Genomic DNA, 11199 nt, shown 5'->3' on the forward strand with positions numbered 1-11199 from the left:
GAACGGAAGAAGGAACGAACATGAAGAGTTACTGAGAAAAACACCAAACCATGGTCTCTGGTGCACTCGTATTTACATACGTCCACTTACACATGTGCAAACAACGCAAAAAGCCCCCGAAGTTCTTACCTCCCTGTAGCTCATGGATTTGCCAGTAGATTGGGATGGGAGATGGGTAGCCAGTCACTGGAGACCTGGTTAAGAAGACAGGTGGCTTTTGTCTGTGACCCCCCCCCCCCCGGCCCCCAACCGCGCCCCTGCCCCAGCACTGCCTTGTTTGGCTTTGGACCATTCTGGGGAAGCAAGCTGCCTGGGTGGCCTGTGACAGGATGGTGACCATTGAGGAACTGAGTCCAGGTCCAGCAGGCTGGGAGCTAGTAAGGGCTGAGAGAGCACTGAAGGTTTCTTCCCAAGTCCCCCAGGCCTCAACAGTTGCAGAGCTCTACCAGGTCTGGTTTGTGTTGTTTAGAGGGATTTTTAAAAAAATATTTATATGAGTACACTGTCGCTGTCTTCAGACACCAGAAGTGGGCATCGAATCCCATTACAGATGGTTGTGAGCCATCATGTGGTTGCTGGGAATTGAACTCAGGACCTCTGGAAGAGCAGTCAGTGCTCTTAACTGCTGAGCCATCTCTCCAGCCTGTTTAGAGGGATTTTGGTCAATTTTTGAGACAGGGTCTCCAGTAGTTTAGGGTGGTCTCACTTGCAACCAAAGCAATCAGAGATGGCTTTGAAACTCCTAGTCACTCTGTCTCTACCAAATGCTAGGGTTCTAGGCGTGTACCACCCTGCCTGAGTATGGGCTTTTATTTCTTTTTCAGTGTTGGGGAGCAGATCCAGGGCCTTGTGAATGCTGGGCATAGCCTCCTCCCGGTCCTCCCTCTGCCTGTCTGCTCAGAGCTAATTGACTGGGTGACTTGGGCACCACAGTCTGTTCTCAAGTCTGAGGCCACCACAAAAGGCATATGCAACAGGGTAAGAAAAGGATTAGTTTCACTGATGTTTTTATTCTGCATATTTTCAAGGATGAATGATATTAGAGACATTGAGAATTTAAAGGCAAATCTGCGTAAACAGCGCTAAGAACCATAATCATTGTTGGCGGTGAGGCTGGATTCTGTCTCCGTTCAGGTAGAGCAAAAAGGCGGTTCTAAGGGATTAGCCGGCCTGCAGGTGTGTCACGCACCTAGGAGCTTCTTTGGATCATCACGGTATCATCATTGTGGAGAACTTGAGAGTAGAGTGGTTCCTGGAAACGTCTGGCCTCCTAGGAGTCCACTATGGGTGGCACACACAGTAAGGGAGGGTGCTGCGCTAAGGGCCTGACTGTAAACTGAAAAATTGTATTAGCAAAAGAACATGGGTGTGATCATTTCTGTAAGCAAGCCAGCTGCTGTGGACCAGGTGACAAAATCAAATCCCATTCAAATCCCATTCTAGTAGTTTATATGCTGTTTTCCCTCGAGTGCTGAGGACGGGCAGTGTCTTCTACACACATGCAGGGCAGGTGCTGTCCCCGCTGAACTGCCTTCCCAGCACTGTCACCAGCCATTCAAGGATAGCTTGGATGCTCTCCCAAGCCTCTCTGAACTGCAGAGGAAGCAGCACCCTGGGTGGGTTGTCAAGGGATGACTGTACCCCCTTCACCTGAGAGGGCAGCTCTCCTAAGTGGGGGAAGCCCAGATCCTGTTTCTCAGGGTCATTAACAGGCTCCCCCTGCAGGGAGTAGTGCTGCCATTTGCTTCAGTGAACTGTCACCTAAACTGAAGCCAGCAGACAACCACCCATCTGATCAATCCCAAGTTTCTCACAAAAGTGCCACGTAGTCCTGTGAAAATCTACTTTTCATGAAGCTAGGAGCTGGTTCCAGCTGGAGCACTGTGGGAAATGTGAAGTCAAATTGAGCTTAGGAATCTGATCCTGGGTTTGGTCTCTGTTCCCCGCCCTTCTCTGAGACAGCATGAGAGCAGGGAAGAGGCAGAGGGGCCCTGCAGAAGGCAGAAGGCTCCCGTTCGGGTGTCTAGACGTGAACTCACAAACCTAACGTACAGCAGAGAGGCCACCGAAGAATAAAATGGTTTGCTGGTGGGAATCCTTAGCTAGGAAGGAAACCAGGGTCTCTGAGGAAGCACCCTTCTGCCACTCAGCCCCTGAGTGTCCCCACGTGGATCACTGCACTTCTATAGGAACTGTATGCTGCAGACAGTTGTCTGGGCAACAGGAGACTAGGGGCTTCTGCCCTGTGCTGAGACTCTGCCCCAGGTCTGGAGGAGCCAAGGACAGGAAGCCGAAGGGAAATTTTCATCTCTGACAGATCCGAGTTCTAATTTTCCTTGCCACAGAGGTAATGGCCTGAAAAATGGAAAGAAGAGAAGGAAGAGGAAGAAAAAGAACAGAGGAAGGAGAGAAGAAGGAAGAGGAGGAGGCTGTTGCTAGATTATAAAATGACATTTTTTAAAGTCAATTAAAAAATACAGGGCCTAGCAAGATGTAAAACCCATGTATGTAAAACCCAAGTTCAACACTGGGGACCCACATGGTAGAAGGAGAAAAACAACCAATCTAAGTTGTGCTTTGGTGCGTGCACATTCACGCGCTCACACGCACACGATGTAAATTATGTATACTTTTGTTTGTTTTTTTGAGATGGTATTTCTGTGTAGCGCCCCCCCCCCACGCCCCCCCCACCACACACACACACACACACACACACCAACCCCCCCCCCCCCGTCTCTCTGAAAATCAGACTGGCCTCGAACTCAGACCTGCCTGCCTCTGCCTCCTGAGTGATAAGATTAAAGACATGCGTTACCCGGTGGATTTCTGATTGACGGCTGCACAGTTGTTGACATGAGGATATGGGTGGAAAGAGCTTCCGATGTGGGGTTAACAGTGGGCACTGGACACGCATGAGGAGATTAGATGCTCAACGGTGCTTCCTGTTCCTGGACATTATTTAGAAAAGCTGTCTCTGGTTCCCTTCTGCTATGGCAGAGTTGCCTTTGAACAAGCGGTCCCTGAAATCCGGGACTGCTCTAAATGGAACAAGGGGCTCTGCTCATCATGACCACCACCATCCTCATCGCCACCATCGGCAGCATGACCACCACCATCATCATCACCACCATCAGAGCCAAGGATTTAACAGGGTAACAGAAGGCTCTTCCCAAAATAGGAGCCATTTAAATGAACGTAATTCATGTGCACACAAGACCACCTTGATCTCAATAAACAGCAGTTATTCAAGATGACACTTGAAAAGAGGTGACTTCTGGGTTTTTTTTTTTGTTGTTGTTTTGTTTTTTCTCTCTTAATTTCAAAATCATTTTGGAAGCTAAAAGACAAAGAAATCAATACGAGGCTGGTTGCGGTGGCCACACCTTTAATCCTAGAACTCAGGGAAGCAGAAGCAGATGGATCTCTGAGAGTTCAAGGCCGGTCAACGCTACCTAGAGAGACTCTTGTCTCCAAAATGAAACAAAACAGAAAAGGAACTCAGCACACAATGCACCTTTGGGAATCACACTGAAACTGGTTGATAGCTCTTTTTTCTTCGGCTATGCAGGAGCAGAGAGAAATCTAATATTTAGATTGCCAAATAATTCTATTATGTCTTAGATTAGCTTTATTGAGTTGTCCCCACCACCACCTTCGTCTGTGGTCCGTGGCTTGTTTCCTGTTGTGTTAGGTCTTCCAACCTGTTTTTTACAAATTACTTAAAATTTTATTTGAAAATAAGAGCTCAAAGTGTAACAATGGCTTGCGAGTACTTTCTGTTCTGTTTCCGGGCTGCACCCATTTCAGAGAGTAACTATTTTACATCTCAAGGCCTAAGTTTGCTTTCACCTGCCCCAGTGAAGGTCCCGCAGCTCCCTCTGAGGCTGCCCGCCCCCCCCGCCCCCCCCCGCCCCCCACACCCCGGCCTGAGGCAGCTCCCGGTACACTCACCTGCTGGAAGAGTTGCTTGTCAGCACCTTGGTTCTTCAGACTTCCTCTGGAGAAAGAGAACGTAGTGTTCCTGACAGGGCCCATCTGCAGGGGATCTCTGTGCTCCCGGCTCATCACATTCATCCTCCTTTCTTAACTACTTCTTTATCTTTATTTTTTATTTTGTTTTTTGATTTTTCAAGATAGGGTTTCTTTGTTTAGCACAGGCTGCCCTCAAACTCAGAGATCCACCTGCCTCTGCCTCCCTCCCGAGTACTGGGATTAAAGTCCTGTGCTTTCATTCCTTCCCCCTGCACCCTCCCACACACTCAGCTTCCTCTTTCTAAAGAGCCCCTTGTTGGCTTTCAAGAAGACGGCTGCATCTTTAGTAATTCTGCCTTCCTCACTGGACTGGTTTCTCTTTACACTTCTGCACTGTAGCGGTGGGGCCGACAGCAGCATTGGGGGTGGTACTGGTTTGGCCAAAGGTGATAGAAAAAGAAAAGGCACTGGAGAGGACAGAGGGCTGTCTCCACCAGTGACATTGGTGCTTCCCACATGCTCGCCAACCTCACTGTTGTTAATATAACTGATATGAAATCAATTCATTGAAAGCATAGAACTTGATGGTTCACAGGCTTGGATGCAGAATGTGAAGTTCAGGGCCTAAAAAGATGGCTCAGTGGCTAAGAGGACCCAGGTGCCACTCACAGCACCTACACGACAGTCACACCGGCGTGTAACTCCAGCCCCAAAGGATCTGACACCCTCTCCTGGCCTCCATGCATTGCATACATATAATGCAAAGGGCAAAATGAAGCAAAAGAACCATACACATAATAAAAATAAAGGGAAAGTGAGCCAGGTGGTGGTGGCGCACACCTTTAATTCCAGTACTCGGGAGGCAGAGGCAGGCAGATCTCTGCAGAATGAGTTCCAGGACAGCCAGGGCTACACAGGGAAACCCTGTCTCAAAAACAAACAAACAAGACAAACAAACAAAAAACCCAACAACAACGGTGTGAGGGAGCTTTAAAAGAAGAAATGGAGGTTCAACAAAACCAGGCAGCCAGTTAACAGTGGGATCCAGACTGAACCCTATTCTGATGCAGGAGCCAGCATGTTTTCCTTCCAGGAAAGGAAGAGGCATAGCTGAGCCAGGCCTATGACTTTCCTGGGAAGAAGTAAGTCTATCTGACTCTTCTTATCCAACTTGAGTTCCAACTTAAGGGTGTTAACCAGATGTGCTCAGCTGTAACAGAAACTAAGTAAGACCCGGGTGATAGTGGGGGAATAAAATATGGGAAGGAGAAAGATCTGGAAAGACTGAAGACAGGTGTGTGGGGTTGAGAGGAGCCAGAAAAGGAAGGAGAAGGTGGTGACTGCCATTTTAATCAGTGGGTAAGACCACCTGTGTAAGAGGCTCTTCAGAGAGGGTTTGTAAGAATAAACATGTCTCTTGGACTGAATGGATTGGACTGAATGGATCTTCTGGACATGAGAGACTGCAGACAGCTAAGAGCCCACTGCACATAAGAAGACAGATTTAAGGAACTACATACAGTGTTCCCGTTTCACTCTCCAGGGAAAGCCTGCACTCTGGAGAAGATGCTATCTGAGCAGAGTGTGGCTGGGACCCACCCCCCTGCCCACATGTTACCTCACAGGGCTCCTGTGAGCAAACATTATCCCAGCCTTGTCTGGGGAGGGCACTCTGTAAAACACTTCATTTTCTTTTCCTAAATAGGGTTCTTGGGGGACCCAGAAGCTTCAAGAGTCCCTCCCTGTGAAGGAAGGATACCTCATCCATCTCTGGCAATGTACAGTCCCTATCACCAGTCACAGAAAAGGGTGGGCTTCAGGCTCAGCTAGAGGAGGCCTGGCTTCTGGGCCTCCAAGTGTCTCCTATGCAGTGTCTTTGGCCCTGGAACCAGCAGGGGATAAGAGGTTGCCACTGCCTATAGTCCAGGTCCAAGGTCTGATGTGATGGAACTTTCTCTCAGATGGCTGGGGAGATCCCTAAGGTGACTCAGGTGTAATGGTGGCCACCTGCTAGCAACAGCATTTGGGAATCTTGAGGTTGTAAGACAGGCGCTGATCTCTGGCTAGATTGATAGACACTGGGAGAACCCCTCAGGATAATTGGAAGGAGGGACGGGCCAAATGGAGACAGGCATAAATTCCCAGGCAGCAGGAGTTCAAAGTGAAGCATTAGGGAAGGTTTCCCAGAGATGCATGTGCCTCACCCCATCCCCATGCCCTGGCATCAGCAGGAGCTGACTGAGTTGGAGAGCAGCAGCCCTCACTACAGGAGTGCGGGAGCTGTCCGTTCAGCACCACCATGGTTTTAAGATCCCCCACATATTACCGGGCACAACCTTCCCCAGCAGCTCATGCCTTTTTCCCCGTCATCCTGTCTACCTGCCAATCCCTATGACTTAACCCAGCCTCCATGCCACCCGGGGGAACCCCATCTAGCTCCCTCAGCCATATTGGGACTGTTTCCTGCTCACAGGTCTTTTCTGAATAACCTGCCAGCTTTCAACACTCCACTGATGGCCTTTCTCAGGGAGGACAGGCATGGTTGCTGGTCTTCAGGGGCCTAGACACACTTGGCTTCCGAAAGCCACCACCGCACCCACCTCTCCACCCACAGCCCCAGGGAAGGATATCCCTAGGAAGGAAGACAGGTACCATTCCCATCTGCCTTGTAGTCGTCAGGGAGGAGCTTGTCCTGCCGGTAGCCCAACACGAAAGCCAGGAAGGAGAGGATGAGCGCATCTCCAATACTGAGGATGGCCAGCATGAAGGCCCAGCGGATGGTGCAGTGGCCCAGTGTGTACTTGCCCGTCTGCTCACCACACATACGCCGCACCTCACTGGAGTCCCAACCATCTGGGTAGACCAGACATCCGATCATTAGGCCTGTGGCTAAGGAGACAAGAGGGTACCAGTGGTGTCAGACTGTGCATGACCCCAGCTACCTCCTCACACCCCGAACTTGTGTCACCTCCCCTCACCCAGTCTCTGGGTTAGCCTCAGGAAACACAAAGGGCAGCTTCTATGTAAAATGCAAGTAGAAAAGCGGAAACTCACAAAGCCAGAGCACTGGGATCCAGCAGTCAGGATGGATGCAGAGGCGGGGCTCCTCAACCAGGGTGGCGCCTCCGCCCACACCAAGTGGCCTCCTGTCCTTCTCCCAGTCCCACCCTGGACTCAGCAAGGCACTGCCTACTCTGGCTCCAGAGCCCTCCAGCATCTGATCCCACCCAAGATGCATCTCTCGCTCATCCTCCACCTCTGAGCTGCTCAGAATGTCCAGGCAGGTGGTAGTTCTGAGAAGCGTTGTCACAGCACGCCTCACGATTCAGGACCTTCGACCTAATGAGCACACGGACCATCCCCACCCCCAGCTTCTCCAGGAACCTTCCGTGCTCTTTCCTTCTGCAGTAATGACAGCAAACACAACCCAGACCAGTGAAAGCAGAGGCCTCAGTGATGGCAGGGGGCACAAAAGGAGAGCAAGGGAGCTGGGCTGCAGGTCACTGCAGCTCCAAGTTCTTGTTTGCCCCTGCTTGTGGGTCCCACATCTGTCAAGTACTTATACGATGTTTATCATGCATAGTATCATCAGCTCATCCTCACACGATCCCCAAGGGATGGGGTATACTACATGCTACAGATGATGTGTGTTGTGTTGAATGATTTGAATCCCCCAAAAGCTGTATATTGGAAATTTTAACCCTTAGAGTGATGGTATCAGAAGGTGGGGCTTTGGGAGAAGTGGTGAATTGAGTATGCCCAGCCCAGGGAGTGGCACTACTTGGAGGTGTGGCCTTGTTGGAGTGGGTGTGGCTTTGTTGGAGTGGGTGTGGCTTTGTTGGAGTGGGTGTGGCCTTGTTCTGGTGGGTATGTCACTATGGATGTGAGCTTTGAGACCCTCATCCTAGCTGCCTGGAAGCCAGTCTTCTAACGGCCTTCAGATGAAGATTAGAACTCTCAGCTTCTCCTGCATCATGCCTGCCTGGATGTTGCCATGCTCCCACCTTAATGATAATGGACTGAACCTCTGAACCTATAAGCCAGCCCCAATTTAATGTTGTCCTTATAAGAGTTACCTTGGTAATGGTGTCTATTCACAGCAGTAAAACCCTAAGTAAGACAGGAAGTAATTAGTTTAGGAGATGAAGCCCCCATACACAGAATTAGCACACTTATAGAAGGGAACCCAGAGAGACTTCCTGACTTTTCCATCCTTTGCGGGCAGAGCAAAAAGTCAGCAGTCTGCGCCTGGAAGATGACCCTCACCAGAACCACACTGTACCAACACCTGACCTCACACAGGCTCCAGAGCCACGAGAGATAAAGAAATGTCTGTGTTCAGGATGCTTCATCTACGGGAATTTGTATAACACAATTTCACTAAGACGGGAGGTTACCAAGATTTGGGGCGCACAACTGAGCCCATGCTCAGCCTGCACCCTGAGCTCCACCACTGTTTTAAGCTCCAGTCCCCCCACCTTTGCAGGGGCATCAGTTCTGTTCTCCCAACACCACCCCATCCTCTGGCTTTGTGGAAAATTTTGAGCTAACAGATGTATCCCCCGGTTGCTGGCTGAGGCACACCTGCTCAGCCCCTCTCCTCCCCGACACCGAGTGGAACACGACACCACCCTTGTCCTCGCTCCCCATGAATGCTTCATGGGATGGCTTCATGGGATGGCCTCTGCTATCAGCTCTGTGACCCAGATAGCATCTGGCTCAAATGGCCTGGTAATCCTCCACCCAGGCCTTCCTCCTGCTGCCCCGCTCAGCAAGCACACCTGCCAGGTGATGCTGGAGGGGACAGACAGCTCCAAGAAAGGATGGTGTATCTCCACATCCTGGAGCCCTGAGGTGGAAGGCCAGCTGGCAAGCACATCTACCCCACTACTTTTTGAACTCAATCTTTATTGCCCCTTCCTGATATGACCATCATGGCCTGTTGGCCCCTCCTGACCACTAAGGCTTGGAGATGGGGTCCGGGGAGGAGCTCAGGCCCAGGTGTCAGACTGGGAATCAGGTCTGCCTTTACTTGTGGAACCGCTCATCAACTAGTCTGAACCAGGACTTTGCAAATGCAGGAACCCTCACTACTGGGTTGTGATGAGGCTTCATCAGAAAATGAAGTATTTTGTGAATCATGCTTATAAAATATGGTTCTCAATAAAAAATGGTCTTGGAATGCATATAATTTGGGGGAAGGACTCTCAATTACTCCAGGCTCTGATTTGCCAGCCGGTCTGCTATAGCCTTGGCCAGCTCTAACCCTCTCCGCCAGTTCAATTTCTCATCTACAGCTGCGGTCCCCTCCAACTCTGCCTGGCTGAGATTCAGATACCTGTTATTCACCACTCTCTGACCCCCACCAAGGTAATGCTACCCTACCCAGCGATGTCTCCTGTCTTCAGCCCCACCACTGTTGATGGACATTCTGTAGGAAGTCAGGGACTAAGAGACCAAAGGCTGCTGACAGGTGTTAGGCTGTCTCTTCCTTAGCTCCAGTGGAGATCAAGATCAGTTGTCCCAAGGACCAAGAGGGCCGCCTGAGCCTGGAGCAGGAAAGTAGGCAGGAGATGCCTTGCCCTGGGACCCCACAAGCAGCTGCTTACCTGACATGGTGTTAAAGGACGTCAGGTAGCCTGTGCACTACCACCTCCCAAGACAGCAGCCTAATCACTGACGGAGTTTGCATCCAGGAACAAAGACTTTCATTCCACAATGAAAGAGACAGGTCACAGCCAGCGTAACAGCAGCACTCCAAAGTCCTGGACTCTTCCATGAGAGCAGTTGGAGGTGAGGAAGAGGAGGCAGGGAGTGAGGCCATCACCATAACCCTGGAGTTGGATCCTAGGCCACGTGGCAATAGCCTTCCTCTTCCCTCTGAGTGTGCACGCCTGTGGTGTGGTGTTCTGGGGGTTGGTACACCTGACTGTGTCCACATAGAGCTATGTGCCCCCTCCTAGACACTTCACTTCTCTCTGGCTCAGGAACTCTACAGAGTGGACCCCATTCTGCCTAGGCATACACCCCCAACTTCGTTTACTTTTAGCTCTGTGTGTGTGTGTGTGTGTGTGTGTGACATGAGCTCATGGGCACATGCCACATGGAGATCATATAACAACTGGACAGAATCTGTTCTTTATGGAGTGTGGGTCCCGGAAGCTGAACTCCAGGTGTCAGACTTGGTGCAAGCATCTTTAACAGCTGAGGCATCTTCTGGTCCCTGACTCATTCTTTCTTAGAGTCTCAGATTTTACTCAAGACAGAGTCTCACACAGTAGCCCAGGCTGGCCTGGAACTCACAGCCATCCTCTTGTCTCTATCTCCCAGGTGCTGGGATTTTAGGTGCAAGCCATGTGTGCTCACACCTATAATTTGTCTGCTATAGCCCTGGCCTCTGCTGAGTATAGCTTGAGCTCTACTCAGAATCTTTTGTGGAACACTGAGTAGAAGAAGACCCAGAGCTTTTCTCTTCATGGGAAAGTCGCAGCTGTACCCTGTGTATGCCCCACTTGTCCTCCCTACCCCCCAGCAACCCTGCTCACCCGCAGCCAGCTGCATCCAGGCGCAAATCTTGTAGACCGTGGCTGTGTTACAGACGAAGAACAGGCTGAAGCAGATAATGGAGCCGATGATGAGGAACATAGCCAAAGCTACGAAGAACATGGCAGTCTTGAAGGCTCTGGAGGGGATGGAGGAGAAGTCCAGAGGGCCCCCCTTGCAGATGAGTTCCGACGACAGCACGTTGCCCACACAGTATGAGAACAGGCCAAAGTAGCCAGCCTGTGGCGTGCTCACACTGTCACCTATCCAGTAGGGCTGGATAAAGAGGGCCATGACCAGCACCGAGAAACAGATGGTGAGCGTGCCCCACATCACCCCCACGGCGCGCGAGTTTCGCACATAGTTGGTGTGGTAGATCTTGGCTGCCTCCTGGGCTGGCAGCAACTTCACCATGGCGAAGGCCGCTGGGCTAGCACGGGGGCACTGGCTGGGAGAAGTTCTACAGCTCTAGGAGACAGAAGACCCGGTCGTGGGTCAGTCCTCAGCCTGGTCTTAGGAGCAGCCTGAGGTCAGGGCGCAAAATGAGCATCCCCCAGTTAGCTGGGAGCGCAGCAGGCCAAGGTCAACCTTGGCTTCGCAAGAGACGCTTCCCAGACGCCCGTGTCCGCCCTGACCAGGATGAGCTCGAGCCTACCGCCTCTTCTAAGTCGGCCAGGATCTGGG

The 11199-nt window shown here is 51.0% G+C and overlaps 1 protein-coding gene across 2 annotated transcripts; it reads right to left on the reverse strand.

Annotated features, from left to right (window-relative positions):
* Positions 1-992: 992 nt before the first annotated feature.
* Positions 993-11199, reverse strand: Lhfpl5 (LHFPL tetraspan subfamily member 5). Of its 2 annotated transcripts, XM_034524406.2 has the most exons (4): positions 10518-11199; positions 6625-6861; positions 3952-3997; positions 993-2355 (listed from the first exon to the last, which is right to left on the reverse strand). In XM_034524406.2, exons 1-3 carry the CDS (start codon positions 10927-10929, stop codon positions 3987-3989), a joined length of 660 nt encoding a protein of 219 aa, XP_034380297.1. In that variant the 5' UTR covers positions 10930-11199; the 3' UTR covers positions 993-2355; positions 3952-3986. The 2 variants fall into 2 exon arrangements, with proteins under 2 accessions (XP_034380297.1, XP_034380296.1); XM_034524405.2 differs by lacking the exons at positions 993-2355; positions 3952-3997 and having other exon boundaries at positions 4004-6861.

This window comes from Arvicanthis niloticus, chromosome 20 (assembly GCF_011762505.2).
Source record: "Arvicanthis niloticus isolate mArvNil1 chromosome 20, mArvNil1.pat.X, whole genome shotgun sequence".
NCBI lineage: Eukaryota > Metazoa > Chordata > Mammalia > Rodentia > Muridae > Arvicanthis > Arvicanthis niloticus.

Coding starts and splice junctions, on each gene's coding strand:
- Lhfpl5 (XM_034524405.2), bottom strand. CDS start 10,929: ATGGTGAAGTTGCTGCCAGCCCAGGAGGCAGCCAAGATCTACCACACC. Junction 6,862..10,517: donor CTGGATGCAGCTGGCTGCGG/GTGAGCAGGGTT, acceptor TTGTCTCCTTAG/CCACAGGCCTAATGATCGGA.